General features: G+C 38.1%; 1 protein-coding gene across 2 annotated transcripts in view; it reads left to right on the forward strand.

Moving 5' to 3' along the window:
* Positions 1-23,973, forward strand: part of LOC110971645 (Golgi apparatus protein 1-like) — a 48,788-nt gene that overhangs the window by 3,964 nt on the left and 20,851 nt on the right. Inside the window, exons 2-13 of one of the 2 annotated variants that reach the window (XM_051939333.1) lie at positions 7,308-7,337; positions 12,323-12,409; positions 13,496-13,711; positions 15,052-15,255; positions 16,884-16,955; positions 17,037-17,223; positions 18,784-19,001; positions 19,951-20,072; positions 20,214-20,315; positions 21,887-22,040; positions 22,174-22,191; positions 23,606-23,743. In XM_051939333.1, the coding sequence (XP_051795293.1) occupies positions 7,308-7,337; positions 12,323-12,409; positions 13,496-13,711; positions 15,052-15,255; positions 16,884-16,955; positions 17,037-17,223; positions 18,784-19,001; positions 19,951-20,072; positions 20,214-20,315; positions 21,887-22,040; positions 22,174-22,191; positions 23,606-23,743 (1,548 nt within the window). The remainder of the gene's footprint in view (positions 1-7,307; positions 7,338-12,322; positions 12,410-13,495; positions 13,712-15,051; positions 15,256-16,883; positions 16,956-17,036; positions 17,224-18,783; positions 19,002-19,950; positions 20,073-20,213; positions 20,316-21,886; positions 22,041-22,173; positions 22,192-23,605; positions 23,744-23,973) is intronic. The other variant, XM_051939335.1, reaches the window with a different exon arrangement.

Raw genomic sequence — 23,973 nt, forward strand, 5'->3', positions numbered from 1 at the left:
ATTACAGAAATCAGATGTGTCAATAGAAACTCTGCTGATCCACTTTAAACTCCAGTTTTCACTCTGCTAACTTCATGAACAGAGTTGAATTACTCATCAATCTGCACCAAATAAGACATTTCCTCTGCAATTCTCAACACCTGAAAGAAAATAACAGCTTGAGTTAGGGAATAGGGAAATTTTATTAACTACTTTTAACATTTATTTGAATTTGCAGTCGGCAGTGGTTCAGTTTAAAAACGTGTTTTTCACGTATTTTGTTGCTTCTTTTCTTAGCCAAATGCCTAAAATAGAAGATAAGGATGTGTCGTTGGTAGCTCAGATTATGTTTGATTTTTAAATCAGACTTTGAGTACCTTAAATTCATTTTTTACTTTTCTACACCAAGGAGGAACAAAATGATCAAAATATCAAACTGTTATTTGATTTGCGATATCTTTTTTTTAAAATTCTATCTTCAATTCAGTATTTTGTAACGCATTTAAAACATGCCTGACTACATGAGATGCCATTAAAATAATTTATACCTTTGTGAAACTCCAGAACAGTGTCACCATTTGCACATTTTGTCTATTGACAAGTTAATTTTTCTACTAATGTTGTACAATATTTTGTTTGCAATCACAGTTTAGGGCTGCACAGTGGGTAGTGGTTAGCACTTTCGCCTTGCAGCAAAAAGATCCCCGGTTCAAATCCCGGGGTGGACCTGGGATCTTTCTGCATGGAGTTTGCATGTTCTCCCTGTGCATGCGTGGGTTTTCTCCGGGTACTCCGGCTTCCTCCCACAGTCCAAAAATATGCTGAGGTTAATTGGTCACTCTAAATTGTCCGTAGGTGTGAATGTGAGTGTGATTGTTTGTCTGTATATGTAGCCCTGTGACAGACTGGTGACCTGTCCAGGGTGTCCCCTGCCTTCACCCAAGTCAGCTGGGATAGACTCCAGCACCCCCGCGACCCTAGTGAGGACAAAGCGGTGTACAGAGAATGGATGAATGGATCACAGTTTATTTTTGTACTTATCATAAAAGCTCAAACTTGGAGTTTTCGCAGTAATATTATGCAATTAATACACATATTATGCAATTAATACACAATAATGTGGTTGTGAGCTGATATAAATGTAAATTAATGCATTTGTTAACAACTATGACTCCTCCTGTAAGTAGAGGCTGATCTATAAATGATAATACAGTTAAACACACTTCTCATAAAATGTCTCCATAACTGTATACTGACCATACAGCTGCATAGAACTACTACTTTAGATTGTGTTTCAGTCCTTCTATTGCATTAATGCTGTGTATTAGTGCTGAATTATTATTATTATTATTATTATTATTATGAAAGTCCTATTAATGTAAACGTTATGAAGGATGCTCACGCCTGTGTCTGAGAGTTTTCCCTGGTGCTTTTGTTCAGCCAACACACTGACTTCATCCTTCCATCTCCACCATGCTGACGTCAAACACACACACACACACACACACACACACACACACACACTTCCTTCCACCTCCGGTCCTGAGCGATGCCCTCTTAACTGAGATAATTACATCGCTTCGACTCTATAACAGCTGTGGCCCTCATGAAGAGGTAAATGGGTCTTATAAATCTGCCTACACACACACACACACACACACACACACACACACACACACACACACACACACACACACACACACACACACACACACACACACACATGTCCCAGTGACAGCTGAGCAGTGTGTGGTTTCAGTTTGGGAGTTTATTTGTGGTGTTCTGATTCCTGAAATCTGACAGCTGAGAGGCACAAACTGACTGTGAGTCTCTTTCCTTCGGCACAAACCTTCCTCAGACGTTTCCAGCTGTGGTTGCTGAGACTGACGGGATGCTGTGCAGCTCAGAGAGCGGTCGCTGCTGTTTCTAACTGAGTTGCTGACATTTCTGTTGTGCTGGTAGTTTGCAGCAGTGAGGGCTGCAGATTATTGACCTAAAACAGGACTTTAAACCCAACGCTGACGATGCTGCTGCTGCTGTAACTCCACCTGTAGGAGACTCTAACATTAAGATAAGCAGTCATAGAAATAGACTGTCCTGACCTTCAAGCAGTTTCTTTTTGAATCCTGTCACATTTTCACTCACTGCCAGCTCCTCTTTCATTTTAATAAGTAACAAGAAATGTACTCAGAGAACACAGTACTGCTCAGTCATTGTTTCATTTCTGATGGATGAAATCTTTTAAAAAAAGTCATGGATCCAGACTATAACTGCATCACACATAATTTTCAGTGTTATGCATGTATACGTTACGTACGGAGACCGAATCGTGTGATCGAAATATAAAGCGGGTCGCGTGAATTGATGCAGGCAGCTGACATGGTGTTCACTTGTCATAGTTACAGTGACGCCGTCCCGCTGTCTCACAATGATATGGAAATCTTTAACAAATCCGTGGATCCAGACTTTAAGCTGCATTACTGCCAAAATCTTATCACTTGGTCCTTGTATCATTTCTGACCTTCACTGAAAATTTCTTCAAAATCCGTTTGTCTGTTTTTGAGTAATGTTGCACACAGACAGACAGGCAGACAGACAAACCAACGCCGATCATCACAAATCTCCACCGTGTTTCTTGGCAGAGTAATATATAATTAAATTGACTCAGGAAGTGAAGAAGACATTAAAAAACAGTGAAATGTCATCGGCAGCTGCAGTGGTTTCTTTTGAGGCACATCAGTGGAGATGTTGAAGATGTTGTTGCACGTTAGCTTAGCTTAGCATAAAGAGCTGCTAGCCGAGGCTAACAGTCCAAAGGGAAAATAATCCTCAGGGCACCCCAACGAGGTTTGAGCAACTTTATTAGTAATTTCTTTTTTTTTTTTTTGACATTTTTTTATTAATGTTGGACACGTTTCACGCCATCCTGGATGAATTTCTCTAATTTTGAACGAAATCTGAGTCAGTGATTTTGACTCATTATGGACACATTTTCATTCATTCTGGGCAAGTTGTGAGTCATTTTTGACACGTTCTGTGATTGTGGACAGTTTAATGTCATTTTCTACAAATTCTGGGTCACTTTCAATAATTTTTGACTAATTTTGGTCACTCTCTCCAGAGCCAGTTATTGTCCCTCCTAACACAACCATGACTGGAAGAAAAGAAAACTCAAACCTGTCTTATGTGCAGTATAAAAAAAAAAAAAATCATAATTAAAGAAACAATCCAAAGTTCTGTTTCTTTGATTACATAGCTTACAGTAATTGGATAAACCTGAAATCAACATGTACGACATTTTTCCAAGAGTCCACAAGTGTTACTAATACTGCAAAAAATATGGTGACTCTGTTTTTCCTTTGATATTTTACTATGCACGTTTTTAATCTGTTTCCATGCTTTGTCTCCCATCTGCTCGGTGGAAACACTACCTGCAGTTCAGCCAGAAAATCTCTGAATTTCTGTCACTTGTCTGTTTATCACAGTTGACTCACTGATGGCTTCATAGTTGAACCAAAGAGTGCAGAATTTTTTTTTTTAACAGAATCTAACTAGTGGAAATAGTTTATTTTTGTTGATTTTTTTCAATGAATTGACGAAATGTCACGATTTTAAGCTTTGATTTGTTGTGGTTGTTTGGTGGAGCTGCAGGCCACGCAGACTCTCACACAAAGAAAAACACATCAGGTTTCTTCCATCATGACGCTTTTCTTCTCATGAATGGAGGATCTAAAGTTTTACAAATGACAACGTTTTTGTAGTTACAGTGTCTCAAATGTGAGGATTTGCTCCTCGTCTTTGCCTCTTATGATTGCAAATGGAATGTAATTGCAAAAAACAAGCTGTTTAAAAGATGAATTTTGGACTTTTAGGAGCTGTAGTGAACATTTTTCACTGTTTCCACAATTAAACTGAGAAAATATGTGATAAATAAATAAATAATAATGAAGCTGTCTGTTGGTTGCAGCTGTACTTGGCAGGTGTTTTCTTCCTTTGTGTCCTTGGTTAAGAGTTTCAGAGTCTCGATTACTTAATATTATAAAGTTTTCTTCCACCCCAAGGTTTTTCTTCTGATGAATCGAGGATCTAAAGTTATATGCTCCACAGTTGTCATTTTTTAAGCACAAATGCCGACATTTTTCTAGTTCCAGTGTCTCAAATGTGGAGAATTGCTGCTCTTCTGCACCTCTTATAATTGTACATAGAGTGTAATTGTGTAAAACAAGCAGTTTAAAGATGAATGTTGGGCTTTTTGAGACATGCAGTGACCTTTTTTCACTGTTTCCGCACAATTTAACAAAAAAATATGTAGTAGAGGAATCAATAATGAAGAAATCCATCAGTTGCAGCTGTATCTGGCAGATGTTTTCTTCCCTTTTGTCCTCATTTTAGAGTTTCACTCTCGATTACAGAGAAATACATCAGATGTGTCAATAGAAAGTCTGCTGATCTACTTTAAACTCCAGCTTTCACTCTAACTTCATTAACAGAGTTGGATTACTCATCAATCTGCACCAAATAAGACGTTTCATCTGGAACATCTGGAAGTAAATAACAGCTTGAGTTACCTAGTAGTGAAACTTTATGAACTGCTTTTTAAAACAAACATCTATTTGAATTTGCGGTGGGTAATGTGCAGTGATTCAGTTTAAAAACTTGTTTTTTACTTATTTTGTTGCTTCTTTTCTCAGTTAAATGTCTAAAGTAAAAGATGAGCACAATGCTAACTTACGCTTTCAATAAATTTTACTAACAGTATGATCTTTAATGCAAACTATCTGGAAATTTGTTGTTAAGCATAGCAAGAAAACTGATGTGTAGGTGACAGTCGGCCACTAAGACACATAAAAGCAATGTTAGTGTTTAAAGTTTAGTTTTAGCTCTGGTTTGGTCTCCTCTAACTCCTGAGGACAACGTTGGACTCTTCCTGCTGCAAACTGAAGTCAGTGGGAGTGAACCAAAAACAGTACATGTGCTGTAAAAACCTAAATTATGCACTAAAAGATGCTTGGAGGCGCTGCAGAGTCAGTGATGGTTCTCTGTGGGATCCCTTTCACATTACACACTGCTATTTTAATGACTTTTACTCATAGATGAAAGGAAAAAATCGCTTCAATGTGCTTTAAATGTGCAGATTACGTCTAAGTCCGTCCCTGACATTTGGTTCTGAGTGTGACATGAGCCTCAGACACAATGAATCCTCTTTCAGCTCTCCGGTTTGATCAGTCTTGTTGATTAATGAGGTTTTGTTCCAGAGGCCTTTGATGTGAACAGAACGGCTCTTCATTAATTAATAAGTCATCGTCGTGCTAATTGGTCATTTTTATCTGGGCGGCCGCTGAGGGTCTGTATCCTCATTACACTCACTCCTCTGTCTGCGAAACGTTTAGTGGAAACGAGGGTTTGAAACCAGAAGAAGGCTTTTTGTCTCGGCTCCCGTGGGCAGAGCCGAGTTATCACGAAGTGCTTTCATGTCTTTTCTCTTTTTATTATTTTTTTTGTGCTGCACAGCGATGTGAAGCTGCGAGAGGAGCTTCTGCTGCTGTTTCCTCTGATAGGCGAGGATGTTGTGGGCGAATCTGTGAAGAGCTTCTGCTGCTTTGTTCCTATTAAACTGCTGCTTTTTGGAGGGAAAGTGCTGCTTTGCTCAGTGCTTTGGTGTCATGTTGGTGTTGTTGTCATAAAAGACCGCTGGGTGTCCGACTGCTTGGTCATTTTGATGCAAACTCGAGGGACGATCCAAGAAGTGCACACAGCTGCACTAAAAGACGGATTTCCATTTACTTGTTTGGTTTTAATATTGTGAGGAATGTTTTTTTTGTGTCTGCTTGTTTTTGTCTTTTATTTTCTGCTAAAGCTGTGGCTCCATGCAGAATACATGTTTCTACACTGTATTCTTTCAATTATTTCCATTCACATCTTACATGTGATACATACTACCAGCAGACAGTTTGGACACACCTTCTGATTCAGTGCTTTTTATTTCTTTGTATTATTTTCTACATTGTAGATTTTACTGAAGATTAACACTGTTTTTGTTTGCAACATAATTTCATATGTATTCTTTTGTAGTTTTGATGTCTTCAGTATTAATCTGCAATGTAGAAAATGATTAATTAAAAGCCATTAAATGAGAAGGTGTGTCCAGACTTTTGACCGATTGTGTAGTCCAGATCAGATCTCTGAGGGAAAATGTCAAGTTTTCCATAATGTTACTCTCATCTACATCAGTCCATTCCTCTGTGGTGTCTGGTTCTACTTTTAACCATCTACTCTTGGTGTTTTTTTTAGTTGCTGCTAATAATATAGTCATTTATTGTCAGTAGTATTTCAATTTTCAAACAATATATCATCTAAATACATGATTTTACATTTGAAAGAAATCTTTACACCAATTATGTTATTCACACTACTGTTCAAAAGTTTGGGGTCACTCAGACAATTTCATGTTTTCCATTAAAACTCACACTTTTATTCATGTGCTAACATAACTGCACAAGGGTTTTCTGATCATCAATGAGCCTTTCAACACCATTAGCTAACACAATGTAGCATTAGAACACAGGAGTGATGGTTGCTGGAAATGTTCCTCTGTACCCCTATGGAGATATTCCATTAAAAATCAGCTAGAAGAGTCATTTACCACATTAACAATGTCTAGACTGTATTTCTGATTCATTTAATGTCATCTTCATTGTAAAAAAAAATGCTTTTCTTTCAAAAACAAGCACATTTCTAAGTGACCCCAAACTTTTAAACAGCAGTATAGATGTTCATGGCCTCGTTCCCAATACGTTCTAATAACCTGAAAACAGCAGCAGATATGAAATTGTTTGGCTTTCATCACTTTTTACTTAAAATACACCAACCTGGCAGCTCTGCACAGACTTTACCATTGAGTTAATTTACTGGTTTGAACTGCCCTGATGACGGCAACACAACCGACTGCTTTGCTGAGTATTTATCAGAAATAAAACATGTTTTCAAAGGTTTGGCTTTACTTAGTCCCCTCTGGGTTTGAATCGGTGCACAGTTCAGCCTACAGGCACCTCTTAAACTCACCGATTAACCGTTTTTATCTTGTTTGTTTATTCAGCAAGCAAAGAAATATAAAAATGAATCGTTTAAAGATGAGCCTGGAACTCCTGCTGTGTTGCTGTCTGTTGTTTGCAGAGACGTAGTTACACCAAAATAAAACACAAACTGGTGTTTTTACTTCTCTGTTGGAAGGATTGAACCAAAAAACTCAGCCCAATATGTTTACTGATGAGCTTCTGAGGTTTTCTGTGTTTGGATTCACTGTTTTCTCTTTTTCTGTGTTTCTGCAGGAAAGTGAAATCGCTCCCGACTGCAACCATGTGAGTATTTCCATTAAAACGCACACAAACAGGCTTTTATTTCTCTATTAGATCATTCAAAGGACGGAGACACAGGAAATGTGAGAGTTTTCAGCATTATTCATCATATCACAATTTAAGTATTTACCAACCAATCATTCAATCAGACTTCATATAGCACTTTTAGAACGAACAAAAATGCAACACAAAGTTTTACAAAAATAAAACAAAATGACAATGAATCAGTGCAAACCACCCCAGCCCATTTAACATAGCTAGACAAATAGCTAAAAAAAATGTAACAAAATATTTATTTTGAATATAGAAATAGATAAAGATAGAAAATACATTTTAAAAAGAAGAAATATAAAAAAACTGAAAAGGAAATGATAAAAATTAAGAATAAACGGTACATTAAATAGACTAAAATAGGTCAATGCATTCAGAAATCAATAAATAAAATTAAATCTAAGAAGAATAATCAATCTAATAAATCGATCTAATCTTCCATGTACCTAAAGTGAGTATGATGCAGGAAAATGGTGTCAGATATTAAATATTTGACATAAAACACCTGTTTCAAAAAAGTCCAAATACTGTTTTCATCTTAAATATCAAAACACTTTTTTGCACCTCAAACTGGATTTAAGCAAGACAATTTACTACGGACCGGTCATCCCACCCATAATGAATAAATAAAGTGTCCTAAACGAATAAATTAGTTTTTATTGCCATGTGTATTTATTTTTTTCTTTAAGCATGGATGCTCTGTTTCTTTTCAAAGAAGCTCTCCAGAGACGTTTGTTTTTATTCATTTCATCAGATAGACGGCTTCATTCAACGGCATGAAAACTGACAAAGCAGGAACCAAGCAAAAACTAAAAAAAAGAGATGCAGACTCTGGAAATAAACTAAAAAAGAATCACATTTTTGTTCTTTTTAGATATGCCGGTACCAGTGGTTATATTCTCCACTATACACATTCACACTTCAATGGTAAATACATTCTGAATATGTTTGGAATCAAGACAATCCCTTTGGTGATTAAATAATTACACTTTCTCAGTAAAATCTTGGCTCACTTTGGCCTAAAATAAAACTTCACAATAATAATATATAGATGGTCGAAAGTACACAAAGAAAACAGGAGGACTTGAACTTCCATCTAAACTTCACTGATAAAACACACTGTGACAAAACAATTGCAAAACTGGATTTACTTTTTTTCCCCTGGAGGATAAACTGGAATTTTGAGGTGAAGAAAATTCTTTGTGGGATCATTTCACTCAAAAGAACATATAAGTTCCTCATCCTAAGCCTGTTTGCACACAAATCAGATCAAAAAAACTTGTTGGGAATGTCCCTGATTATTAATTGTAAGACTTAATTCAGGAGCTTGATTGTTGTGTTTCTTTAACACAGAAAAACGTATGGGGCCTTTGGAGGCATTTAAATCTTGACAGGAATTTAAAATAAAACGCTAACATGAGATGTTAATCTCATGCACAATCTCAGTCCATTCCTCGGTGGTGTCTGGTTCTGCTTTTACCTTTTACTCGTGGTGTTTTTTTAACTTGCTGCTAATAATAATAATAATAATAATATTAATTTCTTGGCAGCACTATTTCAATTTTCGTACAATATATCATCCAAATACATATTTCACATTTAAAAGAAATCTTTACACCAAATATGCATATTATTTACGTTACCGTTGGCCATAGATTTAATACTTGACAGCAAAGTCATGAATCCTTGCAGCTCTGCTTGGATCTTTGGTTCTGTCGTCCCTTCAAATCTCTTTTTTTCTCTTTTTTGTTGTCATTCTTGCGTCTGTTACTAGTTGTTTGATTGACTGCCTTGCAAGAAAACCTTCACTTTTATTTAGTGAGATGGTGATGGCAGCAAGTCAGATACAAATCACACTGCGACTCACTGAGGGGGAGATAGTGGCCTTTTGTCCTCATAACAAAGCAGCAATAAAGGCTGCAGGTTGTAGAAACTGCTGGTTTGACTCTGTTTAAAGTTACACAAATCAACAAATAACTTCTGTATAACTCACTCCTGTGTTCTAATGCTACATTAAAACACAGGAGTGATGGTTGCTGGAACTGTTCCTATGGAGATATTCCATTAAAAATCAGCCGTTTATAGATGGAGTAGTCATTTACCACATTAACAATGTCTAGACTGTATTTCTGAAGTCTTTGGACACATTTAAATCTTGACTGGAATTTAAAGTAAAACACTAACATCAAAGAGTTGACATCCTGTCCTGTTAAACTTTAATAATCTGTTGCTGTCTGCATTTAAGCAGCAGCTTTGAAGAATCCTGACGACCTTCACTAACTTACATTACGAGTTTCTATACATCTATTATATTTCCTCAGCTTTTCTTTTGCTTTACACTTTTCCCTCCTAAATGTAAGCAGCTCAGTTCTCCTGAAGGATCGATAAAGTTTTCTGATTGTGATTCTCCTCCGTCTGACCTCCAGTCGGAGGTTTTTCTCCTCATGAACTCGTCTTTCAGACGATCAACCTTCAGAGCTGAGGGCAGCTGGCAGCAGACAGCTTTATGAAACGCCACCAGGCTAATGGACCACTTGGACCGTCTTTATTACAGCGCTGGAACGCTCCGGCTGCAATTACCGCGTCACACTGACTTGTTTTGTGTCGCTGTGTGGGCGTTCTGACTGTCAGCGGCTGCAGCTGGCAGCAACACAATAAACACACAAACAAAAGACAGAAGAGAGTCTGAAGACAAAGGAGACATTTGGAGACGTAATTAAAGAAATGTGAAATGACTGCTGGTGGTTGTGAGCCGGTCTGCGTGGTAAATATTCTGAAACGTATTGTACTTCCATAAAACTGGATTTATATGGAAAACAAGCTGCTTAGCAACCCAACTATGGTCTGTGTCATACAGTTGTCCTACAAATGCAGCTTGTTTTACATGTAAAAGTAATTATTAGCAACTTAAAACCATTAGCAACATATAATAAGAGGTTAATAGTTATAAGTGGAATTATGTGCAATATACTTCTGTTCTCTAACCAGCAATCTCATCTGTAAATCACAAAATATGTGGATTTTACATCTCAGGGGATCTCCTTTTTTTCATACAAATTGCTCTTTTTACAATGTGCACTTGTTTTTCTAATGTTTATTTGTATTTCTTTTTTATTATGCTGCTCTTACTTTTTTCATTATTTTATTTCATTTTATTTTATTTTTCCTTGAGAAAACCCACACAGAATTCCAGTGTCCCTGTACTATAATGTACCCGTGCAAATGGCAATAGAACTCCATTCTATTCTAATAATAATAATAATAATAAAAGGACTTTCTAAAAAAGTCTACAAAGTGATTTACAGACATGGCAACAAAGGGAGGACACTCAGTAAATTTTTATCAACATATTTAATATGCTTAATAATAAGTTTATGAAGCCTCCTTTTTTATAATGAATAAAAATGTCCTTTAACCCCATTTTTAGTTTAATTACAACCAAGTGCACCACAGGTACACTGAAGGACAGTAAACTACTATCTTTATTTCATCCTGTCAGCCCTATAAGGCTATTTTCTGGGTATTTTCACTACCTTTACATTTAACAAGAATAAAATAGAACAGCCTTTGTTCTCATTGTACACAAAAATTGTGCTACGAAATTGGTGGGAAATTGGTGACATTTGTTCATCAGGCTCCAAGCATTAGCCAACAAAAACATTAGCTGTTGTTTTAAATGTGGTTCTATATTTTTATGAAGATGCGTAATCTTTCCTCTTGCATTTAATACAATTTTAAACCGTTAATCAGTTCTGTTAGTTTTCTAAGAATAAATAAAAATTATTCTTGCACAGACTTTTTTTTGCCTTATTAAGAGTTTTCAGCTTCCGTCACAAAATCAGCTGCACAGAAATACTACAAATTTAAGTCAGAAGATTAAATAATAACTTTTATTAATCTTTTCTTTCTGGTGTGGTTTTATTTAACCATACATATTGGTCATTTTTATTTATCAGAGGATAAAGGAAAGAAATAACTGGGAAATAACTGGATTTCTGTTAAACAAGGTAATAGTGACTCACGTTGTGACTAATTACCCCACAAAGGCTGATTATGAATCCAGAAAATGTCCGGGCAGAAAAACAGCAAAAAGGATAAAAAAGAAGAGTCGAAATTGAATCAGGAGAATCTGTATAATAAGTAAAGCTGCAGAAGTTTAGGAATCGGTGATTTCCATTTCATCATTTCATTCAGTTTGTCGCTCAGGTTTCGTTTTAAAATATTTAACTTCTCTCAGCACTGATGTGATTTTGCTTCAGGCCACATTTTCAGCAGCGTTTGATAGGAAAAATATTTTAGTGGTTATAAATTCTGCCTCATTGGGCATAAAAAGTGTCAGTCATCATTGTCAGAGTGTAAAAGTGTGAAAATAAGTGTAAGAAAAAGGAAATAGAACTCATTCTTATACATGCAGGCACTGTTTTATGAAATTACGAGGGCTGGACCCGAATATCCCGAATATCCTAATATTCGTTTGCTACGGCACTATCCCGATATTAATTTTGGTATCCGAATATTCGCCCAACCCCCCCCACCCCCACCCCCCACCCCCCGGTCGGACGTTACCGGGCAGAAAGAATATGCAGCGTTACTGTCTTCCCTCTGCCTTCGGCCCACATCGGCTCATCTCGTCGTGTGATCACATAAACATATACACATATGTCTATGTGATCACCCCCTCCTCCCCCCAGACGAAAATATTCGGAGCTCGTCTCTTCCCTGCGCCTTCGGCCCATTTCGGCTCATCCCGCCGTGTTCTTCGGCTCATTTCGGCTCCTCCATTCGTGTTTGTAAACACCACCCGAATGGCCGGGTGGCTGCCGACTCTGACGTCACGCTTCACTTCGTTGCATAAACACAAGACAAGATGATGAAGACCTCCGCTGCCCCCCCCCGTGCATATGTGTTACATTTTAATGTTTTCTTTCCTTCCTCAGCTTCTCTGGAACTACAAACTGAACCTGACCACTGATCCGAAGTTTGAATCTGTGGCCACGGAGGTCTGCAAGAGCACCATCGCCGAGGTCAGTTCGCCTCCGTATAAAACACTGAACTAATGCAGCTTTAAAGCTAGAGAGGAGCACTTTTATACTAGTTTATTAGTAAATGTTAGAACATGTTAGAATTAAGCCAAACTATCTATTTATTTTACATTAATTAGCATCTACTGAGAAGAAAAAGTGCAGCGATAAAGATAAATTCCGCTACTGCAGCTAAAAAATAACAGTGGAAAACCAAGAAATGTTTCTGAAGCTGCAGATGAAACAGAAAATTGTGGTTCTGAGGAAGGATTGCAGTCTAAATATTAAAGTCACATACATGTAGAAAGTTTTTATGTAGTTATTGTCACTGCCAGTTAAAATTGTTGAAAAAGTTTAGAATGGCTCTGCTGATTCCTCATAGATCAACCTACCCTCAAAAGATTCACTCTGATTGGATTTCTTCCCAACTTGTCCCAAAAAAAGAGTAGTTCTGATTACATTTCTTCTCCATTCCTCCCACCCTAACATTTTCATCTTGTTTTAATTCGTTGACTAAAGTGTCTGTCACATTTCATCACACTCTTCGTCTTCATGTTGGACTTTTTAGTTTTTAAGTTTTCGTCCGTGAAAAAGGTTCATTGTCAAATATTTTTTGTCTTCGTCAACAAAATTAACACTGTTTTTTATGAGAGAAAACTCTGATATGAGTGAAAGTGGCTGTGCAGGCCACTAATTGTTTGTTGTTTGGTTTAATGCTCCTTTTAAACTGATTGTTTGTTGTAAAGTGGTGTAAGTGGATTACATCAGTTTGTTCTTCTTTCTGTTTCCTTTCATTCCGAAGTTTGGAAGCTTTTGTTTTTGTAGTGAATTGAATTGCTTTTTTCTTTTGTCAGTGAATGAAATAAAGTAACAAAACTTCCACACTGCAGCTTCAAGAAAGAAATATGTTTTTATCTGGATTAGATTTGATTAAATTCAATGTTATTGTCATTGCACAGACTGCAGTAAGACAACAAAATACAATTCAGCATCTAACCAGAAGTGTAAAAGATTCCAAAAGTCTGCCTGCACAGAGGTTTCCTGTGATCTGATTGGACCCCTGATGTGTCGCATGTTGCTCACCTGCAGATTAAGGAGTGTAATGAGGAGGAGAGGGGGCGGGGCTACCTGGTGTCCTGCCTGGTGGATCACCGTGGCAACATCAGCGAGTACCAGTGCAACCAGTACATCACCAAGATGACCAGCATCATCTTCAGTGACTTCCGGCTGATCTGCGGCTTCATGGACAAATGCAGAGACGACATCAACACGCTGCACTGCGGCAGCATCAACGTCGGACACAAGGTGGACGTTTGTTGACTAAAACAACAAAAATACTGCATGTTTATGAAGTAAAATTAAAGCTATTTTCATTTAATTAAACAATAATGACATAAAATTAGTTATAAAATGTTGAAGCAAGGTGCACTTGATCACTTCTATAGGTATTTTTCTGCACCAAACTGCCTTTTAGTGACTCAAAAATGGACGTTAAATGAGAGTTGAAAAGCTGGAAGATTGACTTTCAGAAACACAAGCGTTTTTACTCACTGCAATATGAAGTCCTGCACCTCCATGCAAACAACACAACCATGACAACAAGGAGACAGAACTCAGTAATATCCTTGGTGTAGTATGGCACAGAATACCATAAATTATGCATTGTAGTACTATAACACAATAAAAATGTTATCTGAACATACTGTAGATATTCTACTATTAATATGTTTACAAGGTCTACAAACAAGACGTTTTTTACCACGACTCTGGACGTAAAGACGTTTCACCAAGCTGAATGTATCTTCCAACCACTTGCTGCTCTGTTTACCATTTTTGAGCCATGCTGCATTTATATTAAGAATCAGATTAGTCTCATTTTCATCTCAGTTTCTCTAATCTGCTTCTATATCTGTTTGCTACACAGCCTGCAGTTCAGCTGAAAACTTTCTGAATGTTTAACAGAATCTGGTGCATATTTTTTGGCAAATTGTTCAATAAAACATGTAGAATTAAGTGATATTGGTGATTTTAAGTTTAGATTTTGGTCAATTTTTCTGACAGAGTAGTGAAATTTCTTAAAAAAGAGAGACGTTGTTTTTTTCCTTAAGCTTTTAGGCGACCGAGAATCTACACAAATGTAACTTCAATGGGACACATCATTAGTAGTTCCATCCCACTGGCAGGTTAGTAGATGATCAGTAAGGTGAATGAGACGTGTTTTTGTTTTTACTTTAGTTGTCATTAAATCAACAGCCTTCCAAAGCTGGAGTCACAGCACATGATGAAGCTCAAACTTGATGAAAATGTTGCAGCTGACGATTGTTTTCATTTTCAATTTGTCTTTCCATTATTTTGTCGATTTGTTGGAAAATTGTTCGGCCTACAAAATGTCAGGTAGTGTTTGTTTTTTTCCCACTGTGCAGTTTCGACATTATTTCTGGATCCTCAATGTTTTCTGTCAGTGTGTTTCTTTCTTTTAAATCCAATGTTTTATTTGTAAAGAAAAAATCTTGAGAAGCTGTTTTGATGAACCTTTGTCTCTTGTTGCCGTGACAATCAGCCTTCAGCAGCTTTAACTGGTTTGAATGACGCCGCTCTCTCTGCAGCAGAATCCCTGATGCCTCGTGGTTTTAATCTCTTTCCAGGACGTCCACTCTCAGGGCGAAGTGATCGCCTGTCTGGAGAAGGCGTTGGTCAGGGAGGCGGAGCAGCAGGAAGGAGTTCGTCCAATCAGAGAGGAGTGTCAGAAAGCGATCCTGAGGGTCGCCGAGCTGTCGTCGGACGACTTCCACCTCGACAGACATCTTTACTTCTCCTGCAGAGACGATCGCGAGAGATTCTGTCAGAACGTAAGGAGACTGATGATGCTGTGTGCAGGATGTCACACTTTGACCAACTGATAATTATCTCACATCAGGTGGAAATCATAAATGTAATGAAATGCAGTTTGACATCTAACCAGGAGTGTAAAAGGCAGCAAATGCAAGATTTAAAAAATGTACAGAGATATACAAGTGAATGAGACTTCAAATATATATCGTAGCAATGAAATACAAATGGTTTATTATAGATATAATGCACCGAATGTTGAGATGCCATGCACATATTGACAGATTTATATGAATGAATATAGACATAATATACAGATTATTGGGATGCTACAAATATGCTGTACAGGTGCAATGAACATGCTATGCTAATAGATGTAATATAAGGACATATATGAACATTATAGTCATAATATGCAGATTACGGACGCATTACACAAGAAGATAACAGCTTAAAGTTGATCTGAACATTGTATACAGATTTAAGTGCTGTAGACATATTATGCAGATGTGTGAGAGACATACATGAGTGTAACCAGGAGGAGTGATGGATTCAGTGTGGATGGACAGATGTGTAGTGATGTGTAGGGGCAGAGTTCAGCAGGGATGTTCAGGAGCCTCTTGGTTTTAATTCAGATTTGTCAACAGATTAGGATGCAGGTGTGTGAGAACGGACTATTTTAATATATTTCTTCAAAAATATTTCGTGCAAACCTCTAATTGTTGAAAACTGCAGAAACTGCACGCTCTACAGTTCTGTGTTTATTATATAGAGACAGATTTTTCATGAAACTCTGAAGTAGTTCAGAATATTCCACATTGACACCAACTCATTTGCTGCTTTATCGATGAGTTGATTCTCAACAATACTTCATTCTTAGATGTTCTCAGGATTTTGAGATACTGAAATGGAAACAAAAGTTAATTAATTCTAATTATATTTAGCTTGTTTTTAAATGCAGTGAACATCAGCTGAAATGTTTTTTTAGTGTTTTTGTTACTGTGAACGATTAGAATTCAGTAACTTGCTCCTTTCAAAGACAGCAACAATTATGATGAAATATATGTAAATGTTTGTGTTTTAGATTAAAATAAATCCACAGATAGGATTACAATTAGTGATATTTATTTTCCATTAACAGTAATTTTCCTGCAACTACAGCTCCAAACACACAGTTTGAGTTCTGTTAAACCTTAACACAAACTGTTACAGTTGAAGGTGTGACAACTAGTTAGCAAAAATAAAAGTGAAAATGAAGAGCTGACGGAAAAATCATCCAACTTCTGCAAAGCCAAATATTTAGTCATCTAGAAACTTGAGTTATGCTGTCACTATGTTGCACTACGGGCGGTGTACACAGGTTGATTTTACTTTATTTGATCTAAACTATATTTTGAAAATGTATAGTTACTAAGAAGAAGATGGGAGAGAAATGTGTTTTCAGTTCCTCTATGTCCTGGATATATAGAGAAACTGACAATAAAAATCTTCTATTTTATTCTGAAAGAAGAAAAGAGTCAAGAAACCCTAAAGGCAGATAGTCGCCAGGATTAGTGTGAATTATTTCTAACGACAAAAAGAGACGAAAACAACTCTCCATTGAATAAACATGTAAAAACACAAACCCTCTTATTCTTCTTTTCCTCAGACTCAGGCAGGAGAAGGAAAAGTCTACAAGTGTCTGTTCAACCACAAGTTTGAAGAGGCCATGTCAGAAAAGGTACCAGCTCCTGACCCTCAGACAGGAGGATTCTTCCTCACTAACTTGGTCTCTAAGGTTTCCTTCTTTTTCCCTCCACAGTGCCGTGACGCTTTGACCACCCGACAGAAGCTGATCTCTCAGGACTACAGAGTCAGTTACTCTCTGGCTAAAGCCTGTAAACTGGACCTGAGGAAGCAGCGCTGCAGCCTCGACACCAACCTGCCTCGAGCCCGCGAGGCCCGACTGTCCTACCTGCTGCTGTGTCTGGAGGCCGCCGTGCACCGCGGTGAGAAGTCGTCAGATGCAACACATTACCTGCGTTTTACAAATCGCTCTGACTCATATTGCCCACACCCAACTAAAACTGTGACCTGCACTAAACCTGTTGTTGCTGCACAGTTTACTGAAGCCTTTATTTATGTAGACCAGGATGGACGAACTCAACTGTTTTGCTACGACTGCATGAGTCTCACGATATAAAATCTGATTTTAAGTAGGGGTTTAACATGTTAATTTCGATCACTAATTAATTACAGAAAAAATAACTTGTTAAAAAAAAACACATTTAATCACACCTTTCTCAGTTCCCTAATTTCTGGCACATCAGTAACACTGATGAACACTCCAGCCCAGTAGGTGGCGGTAGTGAACCTCAAATCTTTGCCAGCTGTGAAGAAGATGTACAGGACGAACTGAGTGACGTCAGCGCACAAGAAAGTTTGATGATGGAAGATGAAACTGAGTTGAAATTTTCGGGCAGAAAGTTTTAAAAAACTTCCCGATGCAGCTTGGGTAAAAATGTGGTTGTGTACAAATTGTGCAACAGAGAGTTTTCTGTTCACCTCAGTGTAAAACATGTTGCTGTTAGCATCAGAGCTAACGTCAGCTACGACTGTCCTGGTAATGGCGGTGTAGCCATCCCATAATAAACCACTTTATAAAACAGTGAAAGTGATTGAGTTTACATAAAGACTGAAAATGTTGAATATAATCACTATAATTTCACTTTGAGTTTGCAGTAATCTGTGAATTTAGTAGAAAGATGAAAATGCAGATAAATAGAAATGAAACAAACATTTTTGTTGTTTAAGTTCACCTTTATGTCTATTCATTGATTCAGTTATCAACCAAAATTTATTTGAATGGAAAAACTTTGCTTATTGTGTCAAATATTGCTATTTGACAAAATGGGATTAATCGTGATTAATTAGTTACAAAGCCTAATTAATTATATTTTTTTAATCGCGTACCACCACTAATTTTAAGCTTTCAGTTGCATCTCACAGACTTCATCAGCTGATAGAGTTCACTTTCATGACTCTCATTTGTTGCAGCCTGCAAAAAAACGTCTTCATGCTTCCAAACGGAAATCTGACAAAGTTATCAGCAGTGAACAAATATTAAAGGTTTTAGTAGCAAAAAGGCTGGTGGAGACCAAAGCAGAGCTAAAAGTAGAGTAACTATTGAGCTCAACATTAACTTGGTGGACGTAAACACAACTCTATATGAATGCTGATGTTGAAAAGATTTTTTTAGGTACATGTGAGCAGATATTTTTATTTTCAGACTGCACTTTGTCAGCATAAACCCTGCATTGAAGATTTGTTTACATTCTGAATCAATGGCATGATTAGAAATAAGAGTGAAAATTGCAGCTTTTATCTTTAACAGTTCCTGAGATAATGTTGTTCAAAATGTACAAGTAAGACCACAAAATGCAATTGAGCATCAAATTTATAAGAACATTCTTAAAAAACAAAAACAGTACAAGTCACGTCATAATCAGCCTCCTTTGTGTCGTCCTGGCGTATTTCTGTCAGTAATATCTGGATCTTGTGTCCTGCAGGTCGTCCGGTCAGTGGTGAGTGTCAGGGGGAGATGCTGGACTATCGGCGGATGCTGATGGAGGATTTCTCTCTCAGTCCGGAGATCGTGCTTCACTGCCGGACAGAGATCGAGGCTCACTGCTCTGGACTTCACCGCAAAGGACGAACGCTGCACTGCCTGATGAGGATCGGCCGCGGCGACCGAAGCACCGCCGTTGACAGCGTCTGCCAGAGCGCCGTAAGAAATAGAGCCGCCGCCGTGATGCTTAGACATTACATCACAGCAGAGGCCTCCTTAGACGGATTCATCATCCACATCAAGCTGTTTCATTTAGCTTTGTGGGGTCTGACAAAGCTTCAGCCAGTTATGTAGTTTCTTATCTTGCCAGGTCTGCTGATATTTAACATGAAATTAGTTCCTGCTTTGATTTAACTTGAGAAATAGTCGGTGTTGTTCCTGGTCCGCTTTTAATTTGTCACACCAGCATCTAAATCCAGTCAGAACCGTCCGTTCCGTGGTCCAGCTGTCACTAGTCAGACTGATGGATGCTTTCTGCTGTGAAATCTTGATGTGAAAACTTCAAGTTGTCTTTTGATTATGAAGTTTAAATTCAGATTGTACACCAGCTGTGCGAAATCCTCCACAAGCATAATTTAAAACTTCAGCAGCTGTGATTCCTTCCTGCTGTTTTTTCCATGTTTGTGTAAAATACAGATTTTTAGTCTGTAGATGCTGGTGCACATCTGGATCTGCTGCTTTCAAGCAAAAATACACTTTTTTAAAAATCTATATATTTAGCAAGAAAATGAATGCTGGAACATCAGAAAGCATATATTTAACATACACTACTGTTCAACAGTTTGGGGTTACTCAGACAATTTCATGTTTTCCATGAAAACTCACACTTTTATTCATGTACTAACATAACAGCACAAGGATTTTCTAATCCTCAATGAGCCTATATGAGAGAATCCTCTTCACTTTTCATATTCAAGCAATCCATAAAGACATCTTTTTAAGGGCCTACAACTCATCATGCTCTTTTCTTTATGCTCCTTTCTCCACTTCACTGCATGTCAGTGAGGGTTGATAGGTTGTTTATGAATAAATTAAATATAGAAAAACAAATAAAATCCCTTTTTTTTGGTTGTTTTTAATATTTTCCCAAACGTTTTTCTGGCTGCAGCTGCAGACTCTGATCCAGTCGGCCGACCCCGGAGCCGACTATCGGATCGATCGAGCGCTCAACGAGGCCTGTGAGTCCGTCATCCAGACCGCCTGCAAACACATCCGCAACGGAGACCCAATGTGAGCAGATTACACACAAACATGCAGAATTTTTTTAACTGTAATCCAGTGATTTTTTTAACCTTTATTACCGTAAATAATTAGCCGTGTTCTTCTTTAATAATCACTGGATGTTCCCCTGGTGTTTGTGTGTCGGTGCAGGATCCTGTCGTGCCTCATGGAGCATCTGTACACTGAGAAGATGGTGGAGGATTGTGAACACCGACTGCTGGAGCTGCAGTATTTCATATCCAGAGACTGGAAGTGAGTCAGTAACACAATAAATCTGAGCCATCCTGAGGATTATAATACGAAGCGTGTTTGACATATCCAGACTTTATTTGTGTGAGTCGACTCGACAAAAACTAAAACCTCAGTCAGAGTTATCAGGTATCACGAAGGTGTTTGAACTCTGTGCACGTTCACATAAAATGATGCATCGTGTGATTATAATGCTGCACAAAATGAAACAGTCGTACGCACCTTCATTAGTCAAGAGGTTGTTTTAATGGAGAACAATGAGGAATATGAACAATTTATGACAATAAAAAGCTGTGACTGGAAATTATGTAAGACAGGAATGCTGGTAGAAAACTGGTAAACGCGTGTTAATATATACATTTTACTGATCAGTGCAGATTTTTATTGATAGCTGCACAATAAAACTGTTCAACCTTCAACTTCATATATTTAAACGTGATGCTTTCCCAAAGTGCATTTAGGTCTGACACCATCCCATAATGAAGGAGATCACTTTAATTTGTGGCCAAATCAAAGTGAAACTAATGTTGCTGATTGAATATTTTCTGTAATATAAACCAGTGTTCTAATCTCTGGTCTGTCAGCTGCAGTGCCATCAGAGTAAATGAAGGACATATAGGTTTCCATGGCAACGTGATGCATACAGTGTGCGATACTGTAACTACACGGCTTCATTCGGTGTTTTTAGTAACAAACTGATCAACAGGTTTACAGATAAAACGTTTTCTATTATCTGAGAATCTGTGTTGTTCATAAATGATTACCAGGAAATGTCTTGTTTAAAGGGAGATGCTTCTTCCAGCTGGTTTAAATCAAAACTCTGAACAGAACCTCAGCATCAGTTCTAGTCAGGTTTAAACAGAGCCACCTTCACAATACAGAAAACTCTGACTTTAGGTTCAACATGCCTCTCTAACCCACTAATCTGGCTTCGAAGTTCAGCCCTCGGCAGTGGAAACTCTTCTGCTCTTCGTTTTTCAGCTGCTTTAAACAGCTAGTTTGGTTTAATTTGTCATATTTACAGGCACAAGCTTAAACATTATTGGCATCACAAGATCAACACAAGTAGCTTGTGACACTGAAAGTTCATTCTTTACGTTAGAAATGGCCGCTTGAATGAATAACTACAACTCAAGGTCCATATCTGTATGAAAATATCTGACTCAGGAGCTCAGTCTTGTGTGTTTGCAGATAATTATTTCACCTGCTCACCTTAGTGTGAAGTTTTCCTCCCAGTTTGAGTTAAGAGTTTGATCAGATGAAAGTCAATCAACCAACCAGTACCTACAGCTGTACTAATATTCAAATATAGTTCTAATTAAATACACATATTTTACTCATGATCTGTGATTGAAGCAGAGAAAACAAAAGAAGCTCATCAGTTCACACTTCTCAGAATTGTGGCTTTTTTCCCTCGGACAGAAAGAACAGAACCAAAGTGAACTCATCTCAGTTTTCAGGTCAGATGATTCTAGAAGTGGTGAAGAATCAGGAAACGGAACACCAGGATGGATGAGTTCAGGAAGTCTGTTCTGTGCTTTAATACGTCTGATCTTTGTCTCTTTCTGTCCCAGACTGGACCCGATCCTCTTTAAGAAATGTCAAGGCGACGCTGCTCGACTCTGCCACACTCACGGCTGGAATGAAACCAGTGAGCTGATGCCGCCGGGCGCCGTTTTCTCCTGCCTGTATCGCCACGCCTACCGCACCGAGGAGCAGGGACGACGGGTACGATGGTGGCACAAACACACTCACGTTTAAATAATGTAGAAGATTTAATGTGTTGATGTTTGTTGGAGGATTTCTCTGTCTGGTTCTCTAAACACAGAATCTACAACTCTGATGTTTTTAAATCTAACAGGTGAAGCCAGACAAGCAGGTAAGCGGTCCGAAGTTCACCTAAATCAATCAGTTAATCAATCAAGTAGTATTGATCCCGGCGAGGGGTTTAATGATGGCGGTTACAGCAGTGATTCTGGATGAATTGTGGTTTTAATCTGTTGTCATCTGATTGGCTGAGGTGAGAATGATAAACACAGCACCTGAAATCATATCTGTGCAATAATAATGTTAGTAATAACTTTATTTGTAAAGTACAAAGTGCTTTACAGCAGCGGTCTACAACCTTTTTAAACCACGGACCGGTCGGTGTCCATCCATTCATTCTCTATACACCACTTTATCCTCACTAGGGTCATGGGGGGGGCTGGAGCCTATCTCAGCTGACTCGGGCGAAGGCAGGGGACACCCTGGACAGGTCACCAGTCTGTCACAGGGCTACATATACAGACACACAATCACACTCACATTCACACCTACGGGCAATTTAGAGTAATCAATTAACCTCAGCATATTTTTGGACTGTGGGAGGAAGCCGGAGTGCCCGGTCGGTGTGCACATAACAAATAATAATCTTTTTATTCAAAAAGTGTCCTGAGCAAATAAAATAAAATTGCTAAATATGTATTTACTTTGTGCTGCACAGTGGTTGGTGAGCACACTGTGGCCTTGCAGCTACGATGTAGGCAAACTGTTAGAACAGGTTGCAATAATTCACATCCAGTCCAGAGAATAAATTTAATTTAACCAGTAAAGTTTGCTTTAGAAAAATACGAGACAAAGGATGATTATGTCTTCTTTTTTATCTCTGGTAATATATCAACCAGCTAGTATTATGTACTGTAAGACTGAGCTGCAGTATTTTTGAGAAACGGTCAGATTCTAATCATAAGCAGAGCTAAAACAGAATAAAATAAACAATTTCTGGACATGATTTCAGTCGTTAGTTTGAGCCTTTGGACAAAAGCATCTGCTGAATAAACACATTTAACCATAATGATGAAGTCTGCTCTGTCCTGATATCCATGTAATCACTGTCTCTCCATTAAAAATACCAAGTGGGAAGCTGCCCTCGTCCATGATTTTGGTAATTACTCCCGTCAGCGAGGAGGCTCTTGACTGCTTGATTTGATGTGATTGTATCCTCAGTAATCTGCTGTGTTTCAGACCTTCACACTGAGTATAATTCTGGAAGTTGGGACTTTTTCGCTGCTAATGAAACAACCAAAGCAAAGATAATGCGCAACCTGCTTGACAAAGGACAAATTATTGTTTCATTAATGCTAATTTGGGGTCAGAACCTGGTCATTATTGCAACACTTTAGGGGCTTGCTAGCACATGATGTCCATGAGGGTCCAGTCAGTGTTATCAGTCAGTATTAGCTGGTTATGAGCACATATTATGGTGGAGATGAAACTGCAGTAAAGAGGTTTTTCTGTGTTTGTGTTTGCAGTTATCTCGGGACTGTAAGGTGGAGGTCCAGAGGATTCTCCACCAGAGGGCGCTGGACGTGAAGTTGGACCCGGAGCTGCAGAGACGCTGCATGACCGACCTCGGAAAGTGGTGCAGCGAGAAGACCGATGCTGGACAGGTGAGGCTGCTGGTGATGATATCTGTTGGTTTAGTTAACCCTCTGAACCCCAAAACCCCCAGCGACAGGTTTGAAACACATTTTATCTTTTGGAAAAGTGCTAAAATTACAGCATTTATGGGTGTCAGAAAGAATGTCATCAAAACCACTTTATTCTACATATCTCATAAAAATTTACCAAAAATACAGTGCACTCCTCACTGCAAACAGTAAGCTATGAGTAACTCTGC

This window comes from Acanthochromis polyacanthus, chromosome 2 (assembly GCF_021347895.1).
Source record: "Acanthochromis polyacanthus isolate Apoly-LR-REF ecotype Palm Island chromosome 2, KAUST_Apoly_ChrSc, whole genome shotgun sequence".
Lineage (NCBI taxonomy): Eukaryota > Metazoa > Chordata > Actinopteri > Pomacentridae > Acanthochromis > Acanthochromis polyacanthus.